The sequence below is a fragment of the Triturus cristatus genome, chromosome 2_1, assembly GCF_964204655.1.
Source record: "Triturus cristatus chromosome 2_1, aTriCri1.1, whole genome shotgun sequence".
Classification (NCBI taxonomy): domain Eukaryota; kingdom Metazoa; phylum Chordata; class Amphibia; order Caudata; family Salamandridae; genus Triturus; species Triturus cristatus.
The window spans coordinates 1,044,500,570-1,044,522,416 of record NC_140581.1 but is presented as its reverse complement, the minus strand read 5'-3'; the positions used below and the strand labels follow the sequence as shown (position 1 = coordinate 1,044,522,416).

The 21,847-nt window shown below is 45.2% G+C and overlaps 1 protein-coding gene across 1 annotated transcript in view; it reads right to left on the bottom strand.

Annotated features, from left to right (window-relative positions):
- LOC146866318 (ovochymase-2-like) overlaps positions 1-21,847 on the bottom strand; it is a 537,690-nt gene that overhangs the window by 90,530 nt on the left and 425,313 nt on the right. The window contains exons 17-20 of the mRNA XM_085635459.1: positions 20,388-20,606; positions 8,058-8,198; positions 4,003-4,233; positions 2,740-2,922 (exon numbers count right to left, since the gene is read on the bottom strand). Of these exons, the coding sequence (XP_085491585.1) occupies positions 2,740-2,922; positions 4,003-4,233; positions 8,058-8,198; positions 20,388-20,606 (774 nt within the window). The remainder of the gene's footprint in view (positions 1-2,739; positions 2,923-4,002; positions 4,234-8,057; positions 8,199-20,387; positions 20,607-21,847) is intronic.

Here is a 21,847-nt window from a genome sequence, read left to right as displayed (position 1 = left end):
ATAGCTGTGAATAAATGTCTCCACCATGATAGCAACCAGGTGCCAATGTCAACTTCTTCCAGGCATTGTTAACATTCGGCTTTAGCATTCCTCAGCACATAAGAATCATTCTGAAACAACTACTACGAGATATAGTTAGGGGCAGTCCCAATATTGCTTTCAGTCTTCGATAACTCTATGCTCAGTACTGGCATTTACTTCTCGAACACCAGCACTCATGAAAGTTCACTGCATGGTGGAGCTGAATATCTACTTCTGAGGTGAGCATATCAGAGGGTTCAGCTGCTCAACATATAGTAAAAAATTCATAATACCAGAGTGTCCAGGCCATTCTTTGAGCTTTAAGTGGTATTGAATAGTCCAAATTGTTACCCTTGAAGGCGTGTGATCATTAGAAGTAGCGTTTGTGGTGGCATTTGGCAGCGCTGGCAGGGCCAATGGGCGGTGGAAGCTGTAGTGGTCTGTGGAAACATACCTTGGGTCCTGGTACTTACATTATTTTACAAATGAAGAGCTGCCTCAGAGTTTGCCCACTTTGTTGTGGTGATTTAACCTCTAAAGGTCAGCCATCTTGGCTGTGGTGCACTCGCTCCCACAGCTAGATGGGTAGTTAGCCCCAAAGTATGATTTATGATGGAGCCCACTGTCTGTTGTCCATAATAGTGCTCTGAACCCCCTAGTATTGCTATGTAGAAACTGGTGTGGTACATCTGCAGTGCTACAGCTCTGGATGATTTTGCTCTGAGCAACACTAGCAAAGGCGATGTTGAGCACTAAAGCATTGGAGGTAAAGAAATCGAAGCACATCTGGGTGAGAACTATAAGAATATCTAGGAAAGTGATAAAAAATGTTAACAGCAATGTATGAAAATTAAATATCCTTACGTGCTAAGGCTGGTGTTTGGATGATCTGTAAACTGAGTTGCTCCAGAAACCAATTCCCCTACCCAACACCACAGACACACATAGTAAAGAACGATTTCCAATGCCATAGGTGTACTTGTTGGAAGGAGATCCTTCTGTAATATATTAGTTGACACCAAAATAATTTGTCTTAACTATAAGGACTTACAGATGAGCCACCTTTAATAAGGTATGGAAATTTGAATGCAGAGGAAGCAGTTGTCCAGGGGGTGTACTTAGGTAGTGTGAGTTGCCATGCTGCCGCAATGACCCATATTACATTGAAAACATACAATGCACTGTAAAGCCAATAGGTGATGCCTTGTTGGCTTACTGTCTTTGCCAATGTTTTTGTCAATGGTGTCCATCATGAGCAAAAAAGAAACCCCACCAAAAAACAAAGAGAAAAAAAGGCATGGTGATGTTAGCCGCTGTATGCACACTCATGTATGCACTCATGTATACTGTATGCACACCAACCATGCATATGTTTACCTACTCAATGACTTGGGTGTAATATTGTTTTTGTTTTCTGATCAAAGATGATGGACACAACCAACTAAAAAAAATGTTTAAATCTTGTTGCAAAACAGCTTTTAACTTTTGGCCGTGAACAGCATCCAGGCAGCAAATGGCAGCTGATGGGCCCTCCAAATGAATTACATTGCAAAAAACTTGTAAAGGACTACAAAGTTGGGGAAGGAGTGGGTGAGGAGCTGGCGGCAGTGAGAGGAGGAAGCAATGGAGGGTGGGCGGGCCTTTTTGTACTGCAGAAAGACCAGGCAGAAATGGTAGCTGCAGGGCCCGCCAAAAACGAAAAATATTTTTTTAAGGCCTGCAAGGGGTAGGAGAGCAACAAAGGAGCGGGTGTGGGGTGCTTGAAAGAGAAACAAGTGGGTAAGTATTTGAGGCGAGGGGAGGGGAAGCAGCACAAGGGAGAAAGCACAAAAACACATACACTGTCTTGGAGTGCTTAGTGAAAATAGAAACATGTGAGCCGTGGAAGGAAACAAGTCAGCCAATCAAAAGGATGGCAGTCATGCTAGGTCCAGGGGAGGGACAAACACAAAACAAGCAAAGCAGGCCATAAAATAAGAAGCAAGACAATAAGAGTGACAATAAAGCAAACGAAAGGTATGCAACGGGTAGGCTCTAAGACCACTGGAAGTTTTCAGTAGAGTCCACAAAAGCTTCTCTGGCAGGTGAGATAAAAAAAATAATGTTTATCCATGCAACCCCTGCGTATATGTAATTATGTAGGGCACATAAGCAACTAGTATGCACAAAAGTAGAACAGCAAAATGTTGACGGTTGTCTTTAATCTCTGTACAAACACAGTGTAAAGAAACCCCTACCTGGCAGCATCTGGTGATAGTGGCCAGTGGCGTCCCTTGCAGGTAAGTGCGGTAGGGAGGTGGGATTGGGGTGTAAGTGACAAATGACGGAAGAGTGAAAATAAAATAAATGAAACCACTTACCTTGAGCTCGCCGCATCGCCAAGTCGACGATGTAGGGGGCGCACGGTAAGTGGTTTTATTTATTTATTTTATTTTCACAATTTCGTTGTATTTCACTTTTGCCCCCTCAGCCCACCCCACCGCCCCATCGCGCTTACCTGTACGGGCCGCCACTGTATGTGGTTCCACTAGCATGAATACATCAGGACTGCTACTGGAAAATGCATTTTGCCAATGACCAGGTTGGCAAAAAGTCCCATTGAAAGAGACAGGGTGAACTGTGCCTGGATATTATGAATTATTAGTGCAATATTCACATGTCTCGCTCTCTCTCTCATTCTCTCTCTCTGTTTCTCTCTCCCCCCAGTGCTATGCTTACCAATGGTAATGTTGTCCCAGGGATTGGAAGGCTTTGGCGGTAATGTTGGGAATACATTGGGATCGGTCGTCCAGTATCCGCGGAAGCCTTTGTACTGGGTGTCTCTGCTGCTAAAGAACCTGATGACTGCTCCATTTGCAGGTGTGATGATGACTGGTGGGAGCAGAAATCCGCAGAATTTACCTGCAATAATTTTGATTTACATCATCAGCTCTGTAATTCTCAGATGCTTATGGACAAAATTCATGGAAGTAATATAAAAAAGTGAAATTCCAAAATCGCTTTCTCATCTTATCATCAACGCTGAAGAATTTTTTTTCTTAGTTCACTTAATATCTCACAGGAAAAGTTTGGATATTTGGCAGTAAATTCCTTGAGGGAAGATCACTGGGCCCTTTTCACAAATGGCGTTTTGTTGTACCTTTTCTACTACTGCAAAACCAGCTACAAAATGCTATTCACAAACCTGAGTGTGGATTTTCCACCTCTGCCTCTCCTATACATATATGTATGGAGGGAGATCTCTGCCCTGAGTTCAAACCTCCAATTCCCTCCCTTGAGGAATCTCCATACTCAGGGCAGAGTCTCCATCCTGAGTGCACAAATCTATTCACTACTGATCCTGTCAGATGTAAAATACAGTTGTAGGTTACATGTAGTAACTATGCAGTTGTAAATTGTGGTTATTCTGACACCACCCTGAAAACCGAGAGGATGGAGACATGTACGTCTATACTTTTGAGTAACTTTACACATGGATTTTGTGAATAACCAAAAGTAGCAAAGTTATCCAAAAGCGTGAGAGTAAACTACACATGTAAATGTACTCACAAGTGTAAGTTAACTTTGTAATTCTCTTTTCCTTTCAATTAGTTGCTTGAAGTTTTTAGGGCCTTATTCTAATTTGTGGGCAAACACTCACACTCCTGGTACAAATAATACGAGAAGTTAAGTCATTTTGCTCTCCTGGGATTTTATTCCCTGTGCATATTTTGCCATTTAATCCCTAATTGAAAGAAAAATATGTAGGAATCGAGTTTGATAAAGTCGCTTCTGCATGTTATTCCTCATTCTGACCTCGAAAACTCCAAATGAAGCAGTATTTTTGCCTCATGTTAAAACTGCAATATGGTGTAACCCAGTTAAACTGAAAGAATTGAATGGGCAGTAAATCAGAATGAAAGCCCTGAGGTAATAACAACACAAACCATTTCCCTCTAATAATGAGTGGCTGGAATTTTTGTTTGTTTGTGTTTGACTTACCCAGGGTCGTAACATTCATCATATCATACACTTCCACATAATCCACACATTGATTTGCGATGTTGGGCGCTTGCAGCTCAAAGTGCGTGAACACTATCCGAAGGACCTTGGTTGGATCAGCTGTTATACTCCACGTGCACACATGGCCATTGGGGTAATTGGCACTGGGCCATTGAGGTGTCTGGAACTCTCCTTGGTCGCCATTAAATTGACCTCCACAGCCTGATATACCTGGAATCATTGAGAAAAAGCAAAGGTAAGTCACGGCACATCTTCTATTTGGGTGATCACCTCCCTCCAGGTCAGTATGGACACAAGCGCCGGTCCTAGGCATTTTTAAAGGGCTTGTGGGCAGAGAGGCGGGCTTCCACGCAGGTGTGCTGACGCACGGACTCCTGGGCAATGGAGTCCCGTGTGCAGTTCTTCCTCAGGCACAGGGCAGTGGAGCGGCAGCAATCCCAGGCGTCTACCCCTCCGGGGGTGACAGGCAGCACAAGGCGATACTGGCCACAGAAGCGAAGGGATGAGTCATATCTTCAACGATATGACAGATCCCTTTGCTCTCCGCTGCGCAGGTGCACAATTAGCTGCCATGCGCCAACGCAAGCATCTTTGCACCATGGTGCAATGGTGCCTGCGTCACAGGGATGACTGTTTTTGTGCAGGAAGGGACATCGTCCTGCACAAAAACAATCACAAGATGTGATTTCCTCTTTCTATGTGTCCTGCAGAATGCAGCACGCAAAGAAAGAGGAAAAAACTACGAGAAATGAAAACATTTCTCTTAGCTGTGCCATGCTACGCCTCACCTGGGGAGGCACAGCATTCAGACGCATTCCCATGTTTATGATTACTCTTATATCTGTGAATGTGTCAGGCACCATGGGTGTTGCGTGGGAACACCCACAGCAATACCCATGGAACGCCCCTTTCACGCAAATTGCTGTGTGTAAAGGGGCCGTATATACAAGGACAGGAAAAGCCATGCTGGGTGGTTTTTCCTGTCCTTGTAAATATGGGGCAGCAAAATGCGCCACCGGTGTGTCACAAAAAGTGATGCACCGGCGTCGCAAGGGGCTTGTAAATAAGCCCCTTTGTCTGCAATTGACCTGACGTGAGGTGGGCAGCCTACCACCTATATTTTGATGCGGAGAAACAAAAATACACTGACATATTTATGGCCCCAACTCTTGCACAATGCCAAGCAGAATAACGCGTTTTATATTTTCATTGAGTTAATGCTTCTGAATGCTATAACTATGAGCTTCATTTTAGGAGTCAATGGTCATATTTATGGGTGGCTTGCAAAAGGGTGATGTATTTACCACAGCCAGGTGCAGAATTCACCGGGGCAGATTTACAAGCCCCTTGCGCCACTTTTGCGTCACTTTTCCCATGTTAAAAGTGACACAAAAGTTGCGCAAGGGGCTTGTAAATCTGCCCCACCGGGTGTAGTAAATACCTCGGGGCTTATTTAGAAGGCACTTGCGCCACTTTTGCGTAATTTTTAAAGATGGGAAAAGTGACGCAAAAGTGGCGCAAGGGGCTTGTAAATCTGCCCCCTCCTGTTCCAAAGGTTTATTTGTAAAATGAATAATGAGGTGTAATTGCTTCTGCACCGAATTCCACATGAATCAGAATCAATCAACTACGGGGCAAAATTACAAGCCCCTTGCGCCGCCGGTGCGCCACCGGTGGCGCCACTTCCCCCGTGTTAAAAGTGGGGCACTGGCGGCGCGAGGGGCTTGTAAATATGCCCCTACATGTTTTTCTTCCCGTAAATATCTGCGGGTAGGACCTGATGAAATGTATCCGGCTAATTTTGCGAGAGTGCGGTGTTTGTCATAAATGTTAAATTTCCGATCCCTGTTCCAAAATTTTTTCGCACAGTGATTGTAATTTACCAATACACCTCTAATAAGGGACAACCTTATATAGAATTCCTATTGGCTAAACTATTTTTAGACCGTCCAATAATATTCAGCAATGTGCCATAGGAGTGACCAAGAAAAACAGAAAAGACCGGCATTATACGGATCAAGTTTGACTGGGCCTCAAGATTCGCTCCTTCCGGTACACTAGAAGCACTTTCCAGGGGCTTCGGCGTTTTCCTCTCCGTTGAGATTGGGGCCAGATCCTCGCTGCAGTTACTTTGTTTCATGTCATTTCATTACTACCATTATGTCCGGGCTTGTCTGAATTTAGTGTTGGATTTGGCGCCAAAACTTAACACAAGGCCCTGTGATGCTTCTTCTGTTTTGGCCAGGTGCGATTAAAGCAGCACCTGTTTCTGCGTAACCTGGCATCTGGCGCCATCTAGTGGAATAGCCACATAAGCTGCTCAATGAAGAGTTGCTTTGCAATTTAAAATCTGTTAAGAAATATTGTCGCAGGAGAGCGGGCCCTTCAAAGCCCGAGAGCTGGGGCATTTTCCCTATTTCCCTTGCGACGGCCCTGATGAGGTCCCTTCTGCTGCCAAGCAGCCTTATTTCACACAGCTAAGCACAAGGCAGAGACCTGATGCCTGATTCTGCACAGCAGGGCCGGCCCTAAATCGGATAACCGGGACATCAGATCAGAGCGCCCTGGCCGAAAAGAAAATGTGGAGTCTGCTGTGTGAGTGTGTAAGGGGGAGGGGGGGGGGGGGGGGGGGAGGAGGACGTGTCATTGCGATGTGATGGCAGGAGGTGTGAGGAAGATGGGAGGAGGGCAGGTGGTTGATGGGGTGCTAACAATTACGCTGAGGTACATTAAAGGCTGATTACAAAGTCTTCAACGGGACCGATTGAGCCCAAGTGGGGTGGACGAGCTGCTGTTTGCATGACATTAAGTCAGACAGCTCCCTGCGGTTCACATCAGAATATTGGCGCCCCGGGTTTGGGCCCAGCTCGCCCACTCCCAAGGCTGAAAATCGATGTTGGGATAGGATATGGTTTACAGCACTGGCGTAACGAAATATGAGGGACCACCCGTCTACAAGGTAGGTGGAGGGCCCCCCTCCGGACTCATTCAGGAGCTCTCCATAGAGAGTACTGTCCTGAGGGGCCCCCCCGGAGCCGGGGGGCTGCGGGGCCTGTGTTACGCCACTGCTTTACAGCACTATTGGGCATATTATCAAGACAGGCGATAAAATTATGCCGCTAAAACGGCGATAATGGGCTTGATAACATGCCCTATGGAATTCCAATTGAATCCTTCACATCTAACCTGAGCTTCAATTGGAACTCCATAGAGCATATTATCAAGCCCATTATCGCCGCTTTAGCGGCAGTTTTCTGACGCTAAAGCGGCGATAGTTTTATCGCCTCTCTTGATAATTTGCCCCCATGACCTTGTGTCAAGGTTGCTACGGGAACTTAGCAACGTGAGGCTTCACCAGGTACTCCTCAGTGAATGGGAGGGTTTGAACTACTGAATATTGACTTAAAGAATATCACTGTCCCTGGACATCGAAGACAGAATATCGAATGGCAAGTGCATATAGGGAAAAAAAGATTTATTATTCCTAACTCCGCAGCTATGTATGCACCGTGAAGATATTTGTCCATGCAGTTACATATATGTGTGGTTAGGTACAGAAAATCTAGTCTTATTTACCTATCAATATTTTCGTTCAATATTTTGTCCTAGAGATTGCATCCCATTGACATTGTGGAGTCGATATTCAGGGAGCGCACCAGTAGGGGGTGATGCAGAAATTAGCCCATACGTATCTGGCTAGGTGTTTTACTTTCCTCAGTCCACAAAGATGTTTGCAACCAGCAACCCATCCCAGTTTGTTCATTCTTAAGTGACGCAGTAGTAAACTCTGAGGAAAGTGCCTGGCAGTGGCAGGTGCCAAGTTAAGAACTTTCTGCCTCTTGCAGTTCACTCCTCTCAAGATTTAGACATTTTATAATACTAATCGCTATGCCCACCGACACTACCTGGTTAATTCGTTGTATGATGTTGTGTTTGGTGACACTGTGTCATTGTATCAATCCCACCAACCGAGTAGATGTATTAGCCATCAGCTCAAGGAGATAGTAAACAAAACATCTGGTTTCCGCTCATACCTGGAATGGCCGGTGGGTCTACAAATCTCCATGTTGCTGAAAAGCCACTGTCCACTATCTTGCTGTTAGATATGAACTGCAGGGTCAAGACATTGCTGAAACTGATGATGTCCGAGGTTGCCTGGCTTCCACAGTGGCTTCCTGAAACAGAAACAAGAAACGTTATCAGTAAATAGGGATTTATTTCACTTGCCCTGTGTGCTATACAGAGAGCTAGCCCTCTTCGGGCGGCTGTGGGGCTTCACTGCTCCATCTGTCGAGGCCTGCTGCTTGTCACACATGAGGCCTGCTGCTTGTCACACATGAGGCCTGCTGCTCGTCACACATGAGGCCTGCTGCTCGTCACACATGAGGCCTGCTGCTTGTCACACATGAGGCCTGCTGCTCGTCACACATGAGGCCTGCTGCTTGTCACACATGAGGCCTGCTGCTCGTCACACATGAGGCCTGCTGCTTGTCACACATGAGGCCTGCTGCTCGTCACACATGAGGCCTGCTGCTCGTCACACATGAGGCCTGCTGCTCGTCACACATGAGGCCTGCTGCCAGGGGCAGCTCCTCCGTTATGGCGGAGGAACGCTGTCGCCCCTGCTGAAAGTCAGCATAGGCAAAGGACAAACATAAAATGATAATAAAACATTTTAAATAGCATTTTCTTTTTAGCCCTGCAGGCTGCGAGCTGAGGGAGGGACGTGGCCTCCTATACTGACGCTGCAGCTGCAGCACCAGGGAGGAGGGGGGAGTGGTGGGCACTGCTAATTGCGCATGCCGGGTTTGCCGGCCATCTGGGGCCGGCCAAAGCCTCATGCACACTAGGTCTTTCTCCAACTAGCTGTGTTGTACAGCTGGGTGGAGAAACCAACACGGGCTCCCAGTCTATGTCAAAGCGCCAAACCGAGGCGCTCAGACCAATCCCTCGCTGCTCACACGTCGAGAATTGTATTCCCAGCATGTGAGCAGCAATGGGATTGGGAGCCTGCGCAGTATGCAGCAGGCTCCTGACAGGGACGTGAGGATTGGGAGTAAGGCCCCGGCCGTCGGAGCAGGTAATCTGTATTTTCTTTATTTTTTATTATTCATTTTTTGTGTTTCTGTTCCCTCTGTCCCCAAGCCACCACTTTGCAATATGAGTGGCCGCTACTGCCTGCTGCTTGTCACACATGAGGTCTGCTGCTTGTCACACGAGGCCCACATGAGTTCTGCTGCTTGTCAGGCATGAGGCCTGCTGCTTGTCACACTAGGCCTGTTGGTTATCACGCAGGAGGCCTGCTGCTCGTCACACATGAGGCCTGCTGCTCGTCACACATGAGGCCACATGAGTCCTGCTGATTGTCAGGCATGAGGCCTGCTGCTCGTCACAAATGAGACCTACTACTCGTCACACAAAGCCTGCTGGTTGTCGCGCATGAGGCCTGCTTCTCGTCACACATAAGGCCTGCTTCTTGTCACACACGAGGCCTGATGCTCGTCACGCATGAGGCCTGCTGCTTGTCACACAAGGCCTGTTGGTTGTCACGCATGAGGCCCGCTGCTCGCCACACATGAGGCCACATAAGTTCTGCTGCTTGTCAGTCATGAGCCCATGGTTGTCACACTAGGCCTGTTGGTTGTCACGCATGAGGCCTGCTGCTCGTCAGACATGAGGCCTGCTGCTCATCACACATGAGGCCTGCTGCTCGTCACACTTGAGGCCTGCTGCTCGTCACACTTGAGGCCTGCTGCTCGTCACAAATGAGATCTACTACTGTCACACGAGGCCTGCTGGATGTCGTGCATGAGGCCTGCTTCTCGTCACACATAAGGCCTGCTTCCAGTCACACATGAGGCCTGATGCTCGTCACACATGAGGCCAGCTGCTCGTCACGCATGAGGCCTGCTGCTTGTCACACACGAGGCCGCATGAGTTCTGCTGCTTGTCAGGCATGAGGCCTGCTGCTTGTCACACTAGGCCTGTTGGTTGTCACGCATGGGGCCTGCTGCTCGTCACACATGTGGCCTGCTTCTCATCACACGAGACCTGCTGCTCGTCACGCACAAGGCCTGCTGCTCCTCACACATGAGGCCTGCTGCTCGTCACAAATGACGAGATTCAGCATCCTATTGGAGTCCTTGGAAACTTTCCCCAATGGTTGTTGCTGGAATGTTTCCAGAGAAACCAGCTATAGTAATCATACTGCAATTCACGTGCTGGCTCAAATAAGTTTCATATAGCTTCTAGTAGTCATTGGCACAAAACAGGGAACTCACCAGAAGCTAATTTCATTTTTTCTTCCAATTGTGCTGCTTTGCCACAGCGTTTATGTCAAAAGGTCCTCACCTACCCTCATAATATCTGTGTGTCTTTTGGTTATTGACCTTAAAAACTAATTTAGTCATTTGTGGTTGTGTGACACTGTGTCAATGTCGTTAATATTGACCGACAAAAATATTGCATCCGCTTTATTGCCAACCGCTGTATCATCACGGTATGTATTTATTTATTATATAGTTATCTATATTTATTAATGTATATGAATTATTTTTATTGCCATATATTACCTACCTATACTGCCACCTTACAAGGAAGAAAGACAGAAAGATGGAAGGAAAGAAAGGCAGAAGGAAGGAAGGAAAGAAAGGAGGGAAACTAGAAATAAAAGAAGGCAAGGGAGAAAGAAAGAAGGAAGGAAAGAAAAAGAAACAAAAAAGTGTTACAAGTGCTGCAATTTAAACACAATAAAGGCTGTTTTTCTTATTGGGTAAAGTTTACTAAAGAGGTAATTGTGAAATTCAGTACAGAATAAATGTGTTCTGAAGAATTGTCCGCTTATGAATTCAGATGTGTAATATTGAAACGTTCGGTTAGTGTGCTGTATGCACAGTAAACAAGCATTGGCAAAACCAATACATTGCGGCAATGGCCAAGTGCCGGGCTATTCGTGTTGTCAATTGTACAGGTCGCATAGGAGCGTGTGGTGGTGCAGGTATTAAGGCTGTGGGACTATGGAATTCTAAAACGTAAAGCAAGAAAAGCTGAAGAAAGATTCCAAGAGCAAAAACAATATACAATGCTGTGCAATAATTGAAACTATGAAACTGCATCATGTGAACACTTGGTAAATGTAGAACAAAGTGTTTAAAACGCAAAAAAACCTGCACATCAACACTTCATAGAATGAAAGAGAAGACAAAGATGGAACGCGAGAACCAATAAATGCAAGGAAAATTGATATAGTAAACAAATACAGGATAAAGAACACGTGAACTGTCTGGAAACCCGATAATGCATGCCAAGAGGAAACGACGAGGCGCACAATAGCAATAAACTTACCTGAGAAAACCCTGGCAAAAAAGGGTGCATAAAGATCATGCGAACAATGTAGATGATGTTGTTCCCCACTTCCTGGCTTAGCACAGTATAAATACAGATAAAGGAGCACATATTTCACACAGAGCAGAGAGGGTGCAGGCTGGAGCAGGCATTTCAGGCACATGGCTCAAAATCAGAGAGTGCAGCTTCCCTGGCAGTGCCTAACAGACACAAACCACACAGAACAAGCATTGGCATAGCCAATAGGTCTCGCTTTTGGAACCTTACAAGTATTTAGTTATGCAGCACAATATCCTTGGTGCAACAACATCATCTGTTGCATGGCTTAACACTTATAAGGTCCCAAAGGCGAGAACTTTTGGCTATGCCAATGCTTGTTTACTTCTCCTTTATGTGGAGTGTATTTATCATGCATTCGATGAACTGCACTACGGTTAATAAAGTCAAAATTTCAAGTAAATAGGTGCATTTAATTTTAGTGCGTGGACTGCCTGTGCAAACGTAGTTCTGTAATGCGGCCAGCATGCTGGACCACAGAGTGGACGCTCACAAATGCTTATTCCGCACCGTATATATGCACAAGAATTTGGGTGACGCCCTCCAGGCCACTGGTCCTAAACGCACTTTACAGCTTTTGCTGATGCCATTGACATGGTCACATGCAACATATGAGAAAGACTACTCTGCTGCCTAGAGCACACTTCAAGATGTGTATTCAACACCCCTGCTGTTTAAGGTACAAAGTTGCAAGAACTGACTTTGGCATAGGAGGACAGCATTTACCGTGTAGCATTACTTCATGGCAGAGAAAACGAATGCCCTCAACCCCATAAAAACGAAAGAGGGAGATTATATGACGTGCCTAGGACAACGCAGCGAAACCGTAGAGGGGAACTGGAATGCCTTGTCTAGTATACCTGACATTACTGAAGTGAGATGGACTTGATCTCAAATTAAGACAGACTAGAGACCGAGGTAATGGTACATATTGTGCTATACTTGAATCGCCTATATACAAGCACGCCTCCACCACTGTAAGGCCTTGTGACTCTCCACCAGTAAACATTACACTGTGAGTATCTTCGCACCGAGGCTCAAGAATGTACAACTGGATATAAAACAGACTCGCTACTTTTCAGACTCTGCGTTCTCTCAGCTGGGTCCTAAAAGCGGAAAGCGTCTCGATCTGGCTGGAGATACGTTTTAATACTCCATGCTGGCTGCCACTCAGCAAGTACGGAGAAAGAGATAGAAAAGGTACCTTTAAGGAGGCCGGGCAAAAGAGCAGCACGTAGATCCAAGCCAGGTCGCTGCTGGAGACTAGGGGCAGATTTACAAGCCCCTTGCATGACTTTTGCGCTGCAGTTGCGTCATTTTTTTGACGCAACTGCGGTGCAAACAATACGGCCTATTTACAACGTGACGCATCTAGGGAGATGCATCACGTTGTAAAGCCCTGCGACACATTATACCTGTGTCAGGTATAATGTATGCAGGGTGGGCGTTCCCACGCAGGAAGGCCTCGTAAAAGTGACTCAGTGAAATCTACAAGATTTCACTGCGCCACCTTTAGGACGCCACTGCGTCAAAATCTTACGCCTGCTTCAAGCACGCGTAAGTAGTGACGCAGTGTAGTGGGAATAGGCCTAAACACGTATTGCTGGAGTATGTGTTGTGCTTGCGACACGACTCCAGCAATGCGTGACTTTTACACCACCAGATGCGTCAGAATTTCTGATGCATCTGTCAATCCTTGCGCCATAGTGCGCCGTATTGTAAATACGACGCATCTATGGTGGCGTAAGGGTTTCTAAGGGTGGCGCAGGAAAAGTGACGCATCTGTACAGATGCGTCACTTTCTTGTAAATCTGCCCCTAGATCTGCTGGTCGGCCGGCAGCCAGTAAGTAGTACTGATGTATGTATGCAAATCGAGGATCTTCAAGGTGTCCCGACTCCTCCCCAAACAACTATTAGAGGCATTATCATAACAGAAAAAGGTGACTACTTCCGGAATATTTCCCCATCAAAGACAGATGTGTTACAAATGAAACGGGACGATTAAGAACATGCCTCACACTGACCTCCCAGTTTTATCGTACTTTTGAAAATGATGGCTTCCATTGTATATTCAGTGAAACACCTTAGCATACTTAACTACCATAATCAAAGTTGCACCAATATGCTGTCGAACGCCTTGCTGCCGAACTTCGGGGCATATTATCAAGATCCAGCGTTAAAATTATCGCCACTTTAGTGACAGAAAACTGCCGCTAAAGCGGCGATAATGGGCTTGATAATATGCTGCAGAGAATTCCCATAGAAGCCAATGTTCTGGTGTCAACATGGGCTTCTATTGGAATTCTCTGCGGCATATTATCAAGCCCATTATCGCCGCTTTAGCGGCAGTTTTCTGCCGCCAAAGCGGCGATAATTTTAACGCCGTGCTTGATAATATGCCCCTTCACTACTTGAGTACATCGATTCCTAATGCAATAATTAAGTGCATAGAAGAGACACAAAAGTGCACCCTTCCAGACCGCTGTTCGCAAAGCTTCCCAATACTTTCATTTCCACCAGGAGGGAGCAGTGTTTGCTCATACAACATTGTGTTTGTCCATACAGTGGAGTGACGTTTATTCTGAGATCTGTTTGAAGAGCAGACCTCCCCTAATAACAAGGCCCTGACCAGTTTTATTTCTATTTACTAGACTTGCCAATATAGAAGTTTATGCCTTGCCAGTGAAAGTAAATGTGGCCAAATGACATCTGTTATTTGTTACAAGTGTACTAATGACAGCACTATCACACTTCAATGAAAAGCTAAAATACCATATTAAAACAGCACAGCTTTACTAAGTTGGGAAAACAATTATTTTCTTAAAAGCTCCGTTCTGGAACCATTTACAAAAGAAGACTGGGGTCTGTATTCAATTCCAATTTCTTTGATTCTGGCTCATAGAATGAAATTAACTCCATATTCTTTCGCTTGGGTTAAATACACCAATTTGTATTTACTGCACGTAAAACAAGTGACGAAAAGGGAGGAGCGAGATGCGAGCAGAGCATCAAAGGGCTGGGCGAGAAGGGAGGGATGAATGCGATGGGCGAGAAGAGCCTCACAGAGCAGCGTATGCGCGCTGGCTCTAGGCTCCACCTAAAAAGGAGAGTTAGAAGGAAAAAGGAGGAGGCAAAATCAAGAAGAGGCAAACAAAGGGCGGGAAGTAAAGCACAAAAACGGCTGCGCCACTTGACCAATAACGTCGGCGGAAAAAATTGTCTCTTTTTTTATAACCAGTCATGCAGCGTTATTCGGGTTTCCTCGGTTATAAAATTAATACTCTTCAGGAAACGTTTTGGAGAGTATTTTTCAATCAAATCCCACGCCTTCATCCACATACGACATGGCCTCGTCCCCAGCCGCGGTCGGTAGTAGGAGTAACTGCAGGGCGGTGACGTGGGGAGGGGCAGGGTGGGGGGTAGTAAACTATGGATTACGGAGGTTTACAGGTAAGTTAACATATAAATTAATAAAACGAATTTCGTTGCGTGCACTGCATCGCATTTGGGGATGCAGTGCACGCAACGAAATTCATTTTATTAATTTATATGTTAACTTACCTGTAAACCTCCGTAATCCATAGTTTACTACCCCCCACCCTGCCCCTCCCCCTCCCCACGTCACCGCCCTGCAGTTACTCCTACTACCGACCGCGGCTGCTCGTTCCACTGAGTTTGCTGAAAATGGGACTGGACTTGCTCAAGCTTAGGGAGGTTGATTGTCTCACGGAGAGGGTGGGCACGGGGAGTGGGGCACTTTTTGTTTTGCTATTGGTTTCCCGGGTAGCCAGTTAATGGTTGCCTCCCGTGGTAAGGACTCGCCCATTCCCCGCATACTATAGATGAAGAAAGAGGATGTGAAAAAATGACAATGGTGGACTTTGAGCCTGCTAGGAAACCATATTCAAGCAAAGACTGCCAACATTCAGGCAAAGGAATTTTTCATAGTGACATTTATGCTGCTCAGAGAAAGAAAGTCAGTAAAGGAAAGAGTAACAATTTCAATACAGTGCTTTCTTTGGTGTGAACATTCAAATATGCTCAAACTCATTTGATATGATAGATGCTTAGACTGATGATGCATTTTTACCTTACTTCATCAAATAGGACAGTGCCGCCACCTCGTGTACTCTGGAAAATTTCCGAGAGAGAACAATTTTAAGAGTTTACTAGCAATTCTCTAAACCCGGGACCTTTGTGGGACCGTGGTCTTGTTGTAACACTTACTCCAAAGAACCACACGTTCTCGGTTCCTCACGCCAGTCCACCGTCGATGATCGTAGGTAAAAATTCCCAATAAGGGGATAAGACCAGTCAAAGTGGGACCAACACCCTGACAAATGGCAGAGCGACCCTGTTGGGCGTGAAAAAAATGGCTGAAACATGTTGGTAAACGCAGCAAGGAAATAGGGGTCTTCACCTCCCCTGTTTATCCCGATCTTTGATTTTTAATCCTAGCAAGGGGTTACATGAATATAGAGAGTTGATGGTTTCCTCTTAGGTAGTTTTAATTGTGTATGTCTGCACTCTTTGGTCCCGTTTCAAGGGAGAATATATATTTTCCTTCATACCTTCTAGTAAGGTTTGTTTGTTTGTTTTCTTCACATTTTCTGTACCCTCACCACTAATTTTCACACAAACAAAAACGTTTGCGCTCCGTCCAGTGTGTTGGTCTGCACCTGGACATCTGACGCGGCCCTATGATGAAGATGACACTGCAAAGTGTGTGAGGGCAGTATTCAGCCGCGGTCGGTAGTAGGAGTTCCTGCAGGGCGGTGACGTCGGGAGGGGGAGGGGCAGGGTGGGGAGTAGTAAACTATGGATTACGGAGGTTTACAGGTAAGTAAACATATACATTAATAAAACGAATTTCGTTGCGTGCACTTCATCGCATTTGGGGATGCAGTGCACGCAACAAAATTCGTTTTATTAATCTATATGTTTACTTACCTGTAAACCTCCGTAATCCATAGTTTACTACCCCCCACCCTGCCCCTCCCCCTCCCGACGTCACCGCCCTGCAGGAACTCCTACTACCGACCGCGGCTGGCTGTATTAAGACAAGTGTTGTCCTTTTTTCTTTGTGCACTATCCTCTCTGAATTGCACTACATTGTTGAAGGTGTTGTATAGCACATCTTCTTCGCCCTTGTTTTCTTTGAACAGGAGATCTTATTGTTTTTCGCGCATCACTCAAGGCAGCCTTGTTTGAGCGGTTCAATGGGGGATGATGCCAGCAGCAGACCAGTACTAGTCGATAAAGCTCTGCGCTGTGTTTTCCCGATTGTGCAATGCAGTGCAAAAGATTAAGATGTTGTGCTGTGTTGCCTGACAAAACGTCTAAATCTGGGAATGTATCCTTGTTATATTTGCCACAGAAGAAAGATTATGTCTATCCAAAGATAACATGGAAGTACTTAATGAAAGACACATTGGTTAGATTTATGATTGGCAATTGAGACAATATGGTCAGGGCCACTGGAATTATGTGGCAGAGGACCACAACATTATGTGGCAGGCTTGACTAAATTAATCGGCAAGATATGCAAATTATGCAGCATAATTCAGCACCTTTTACAGTATTACTTAATTATTTAGTAATTTTAATACATGGTAATACAGTCAGGGCAAAGATTTCGCCTCATTAGTACCAGTTTAACAACCAAAAAATACAAGCAACTGAAAGGTGACCAGTTAACCTTTGCCAAGGGCGTTCCTTTGCGCGCAACAGAATTTGTGATGTTTTAAGTAACTTCTGATCAGTTTGAGCTAAAAACAACATTTCTTTTGTTAACATCTGCAGATTATGCACCAGATGATGGAGTTCTTGGCAAATGCAGCAACTCCATAAATATGCACAAAAAGCTGCACCCACAGAATCACATAAATCTACACATGGTCTAGGAATTGCATGCCAGATCTTGAAAGCTGTATTTCTGTTGAAGTACAAGTGCTTTCTGTCCAGGAGAACTCAGCAGTGATTCACTTTGGGGTCTTATAGCAAGACTAAAAAGGCACTCGAAAAGCCAATAGGACTGGTGTGGGCTGGCAACCTTGTGACTTTGTCAAGACCTGCTTTGTTTTTTCATGCTTTTTGCAAAACGTTATTGTTGGTGAAGCTGCCAGGCCCTCTTCAATGTAAAAAAACATTAGTTAAAAGCAAAAATATTTTTGATCTCAAAAAGCTTACTTTGGCATAGTAGTCCCTGGCACTACAGAGAACCAGATTGTGTGAGGATGTGGTGCTCGTGAAAATGAAGAGTGCCGTCACTCACAGCGAAGTTAGCCAATGGTTGAAGTGTGCTGACTCACTGCTCCCTGTGGTGGGTGGAAAAATGTGAATGACACAACAACAGGACAATGTATGAAGGGGGCAGACTAAAAGCCCTTATGAGTAAGTATATTCCAAAAATAATACAACTAGTTGTAATAAAATCCAAAAGACTTGGGTGATCCTTAGTCAGGGTCACGGCAATAGTTGTTCGCATCGCATTAAGCAAGGCATGTTGCACTACATGTTCCATGTGATAACATTATTTCGCAAAACATCTAGGCCCAGATTTAGTAACCCTTTTAATTGTTCATGCATTGTTCAGGGGACCTCAAGGCAGCGCAAAGGCTTCGTAAGATTTACAAAACCATACCATGGGCTATTTGAGCCACCTTGCATGACTTTGTAAAGAAACCTAGCGCAATGCAGCTGTTTGTGCTGCGTTGCAATACATTTTGTTGTAGTAGGAATTCCATGGGTGGAGCATGGGCATTTCCATGCATCCATCCATGAAATTTGATGGTATCTTATATTTACTAAAGGCAATAAACCTGCTTGGGATTGCGCCAAAAATCTGCGCCTACCACCGAGAGGTGTAAATAATGCTTCCCCTAACGCAGACATCCTTTCACCGTGGTGCAAGGGGGCCTGAATTGGTGCTAGGCAACCACAAGTGCGCCAGTGATGGGAAAAGACTGAAGAATACAATATCTTTTATGAATATAGTGCTCTTCAGATCTTTCCCATTTACGCAGCACAGCAACTTGCCTTGCTGTGCTGCGTTGCGTGAAATGTTAGTAAACATGCCCCTTGGTCACTTTTCAAAAACATCTTTTACAATAACATTGCTTTTCTGTGTAGTGTATTATTTTGTATTATGTATGTATTATTTTATTGATAAATTTCGACCATCCCTTACCATCTTTTTTTTAAATGCCATTTGTTGTATGTCTATTTCTATTTACATATATATTTCTATTCACACACTGGTTTGTGTGTGCCTTTCCCTTATATGCATGAGTCTGATATGATTCCCTCACAGGTCCCACCACCCAGCTTGACAACCTGGCCATGAACCACACCTGAAGACCCTGTGCCCACAAACGCTTGCGGAGTATATCAAGATGGGGGGCTCTGGATCAGGATGGACTATTGAGACTCGACATTCTTAACAGCAGCAACAACTACACTCAAACATATATGATGGTACTGGGAGGGTAATGCAATTAGATTGGGGCAGGGGGCACTAGAGAGGGAACAAGGTGATATCAGAACAGGGAGAATAGGGTGAAAAAACAGACACTAACGATGGACTAAGGAGCACGGTAGTACTGGGATTTGAAGATACTTCTAAACTAGGGAAACCAGTGCAAGGGAACACTGCAAACACATTAATTTTATTAAACAACCCCGGAGACTAAGTGAAATGAGACAGGAAGACAGACTCATACTGAAGTTGAACCAGAGAGCCATTCACTCTTGGGAATAGGCAGACACTGGGACAGGTGTCACCAAGACATTGGAATATGAATATTGAGCTCACTAAAAACTTGGAGAGAGAGACATATATGTTGTCCACACACAAATTATTTGGTCGAATTGGCAAGTGTTCACCTCAGACATGCAAAGGGCAGCTGCATTGTAGATCTTTGGAACAGACAGTACATAGACCCCACTCATGCCTACAATACCACAGCATGACCTGCAACTCAAGCAATGCATGAAACATTTAAAAATTCAATATTAGTAACACAGAAACAAGAATTAGACATATTCTTCCTGCTTGGTTCATTCATTGCAATTTATCTAATTTCTAGGAAGGAAGGAGCAGATTTATCAGGACTTCTGTAAAGTCCGACAAACAGGTGCATAGTCTTGAAAGGCTCTAAACTTTCCAGTGCAATACATTTTTGTGTTGGACAAATGTTGTTGTTCCGCACTCGGCACCACTTTGTGTTGAGGGGGTGGCACTTGGCAGTGGCATAATGTTTAATGGTGTGCCCCCTGCAGAATTTGAAGAAGAGCCCTTAAGCGGCCCACATCACACAGATATTAATTGCCATTGGACCTAATGAGGGCCCTCTGGAGGGTTCGGGGGCTCCTGCATGGTTGGGGGACCCCTCTGCCACACAGGCTGCAGGGGTATGGGCTATGCCCCTGGTACTTAGGCATTCCAGTGCAAGCACCCATATTTCTCTACACAGCGCCTTATCTACTAAAATTGTCAGACTGGGTTTGGCATACAAAATAACACTTCCTTGAGTTAGGTATAAAGTTGGAGAAGTATATTTATTTCTTGAAACAGTTCACACATTGCATATGTACTACACTGTACCAAACACATCCAATGTGTGAAATATTTTAAAAATTGTCTAGGCATAGGATTTTGTACTGGAAGGATATAGCTCTAATACCAAATCTATGTCAAGTGTTAGACAGACACCTTCGCTACATGACGTGGCACTCTGCAGTCTGTTTATGCACCAGGGCAGGGGAAGAGAACAGCAGCAGGCCATGTTGAGTATAAGTGGCTGTGCTCCGCTCTCACCCTCAAACATGAACTTTGGTTGCTGCCCTGCATTGCACTATATTTTAGTAAGTCTGCCCTGATGTTACAGTTTTCTTTTGTTGCAACCTACATTCATTTCTCGCAATAAAATGATAATCCAGTGCAGCCTGCATTTGGTCTTACCCACACTGCTTAACCCATCAGAGATGCTGACTTTGTCGTTGGTGCAGCCTGTGCTGTCCTCCAGTGAGAAATTAGCAAAATGGAGGTGGACGACTTTGCCTGCTGGAGCCGTGATGTACCACACGCAACTAGCGTTATTCTTGTAGTTGGAAGGATAACTCATTGATGTAAGGCTTCCTTCTGTCGCGTTCAGATCTTTCGCACCACCACATCCAGAGGCTGCCAAAAGAAGAACATGTTGACCAGAAGATGTACAAGAGCACAAAAACAGAGCAAACACACAAACCAAAGAAGAACAGCAAACAACTCCAGGTCCAAGAACAAGAGCGAGGCTAGATACCGACAAATAGTCATGTGTGTCTGCCTAGAACAACTACTGAAACTAGTTTAAATCTATCTGGCAACGGTCCAGCTTCACTTAAAATGAAGAACATTGCAAGGACGAGCATAGGAGTAGAATATATGAAGAGACCCAAAACACAGCAGCGGCCAACTCCAACTCCCTCCCTGCAACCACACCAGATAACATTGGTCTCTAAGGGAACGCATGATGGGCAATCAGAGTATATATAAACAACAAAAAAGTATATTTCGTTGCAACAAACTTGCCATTATCAGTGAATGGCAGACATCCGTCGTTCATAGTACCATTGGTACAGCAGGTGCAGTGGCACCGGGCCCAGAGCCCTGAGGGGCCCATTGAACTTTGATAATTGCTGTGAATGTATGACGGAATTCTGCATGCATTTTTCACGCATGCCTTATGAACTCCGTCATTTGAACAAATGCGTCTTTGGCACACATTTGTTCTGCACACAAGTCGTTTTAACGACTTGCCTTAGGGGGGCACAGGATATTGGAATATTTTAATTTACTATTCCAACTCCAGTCTGCGCAACAGTAGGGAAGGTGTTGGACTTTAATGCTGAAGAGCGGATCGTGGCAGTCCCACCGACTGCCTCAACTCATCGTAAACAAAGGATTTGGGGTGCATACTCACTAAAATCAGCTTCTACCTGACAGTCTTTGGCATGGATCACCTTCTCCAGTTCCCCCCTACACTGCAGCAGCTGAACCCCAAAGACTATGACCCTGTGGGTGCAGGAATGCAGGTAAGTCCGTAGGCGGTATGAATCCCCATTGACTGTACTGTGCAAAAATCGACACACTCCAACAATGGGGTACATGCAGCACAAGGCATATCACAACATATGCCATGCATGTATATACATATCACATGTTTCCTGTGAGTTTGTATGCACTTACAGTGAGATATTCAGAGATATGTGCACTGCCATAGATGAGACTGCCACGGTAGCAGCAGTTGCATTGTAATACGGCTGGGGAACTTTCCTGGCTTCTGTGGTAGGAATCGGATCGCAGCCACGGCTTTCGGATGGTCAGTCTGACCAGCATCGTAATGAGGCCCTAAATGAGGCCCTGAGTCCAGAAGTATATGC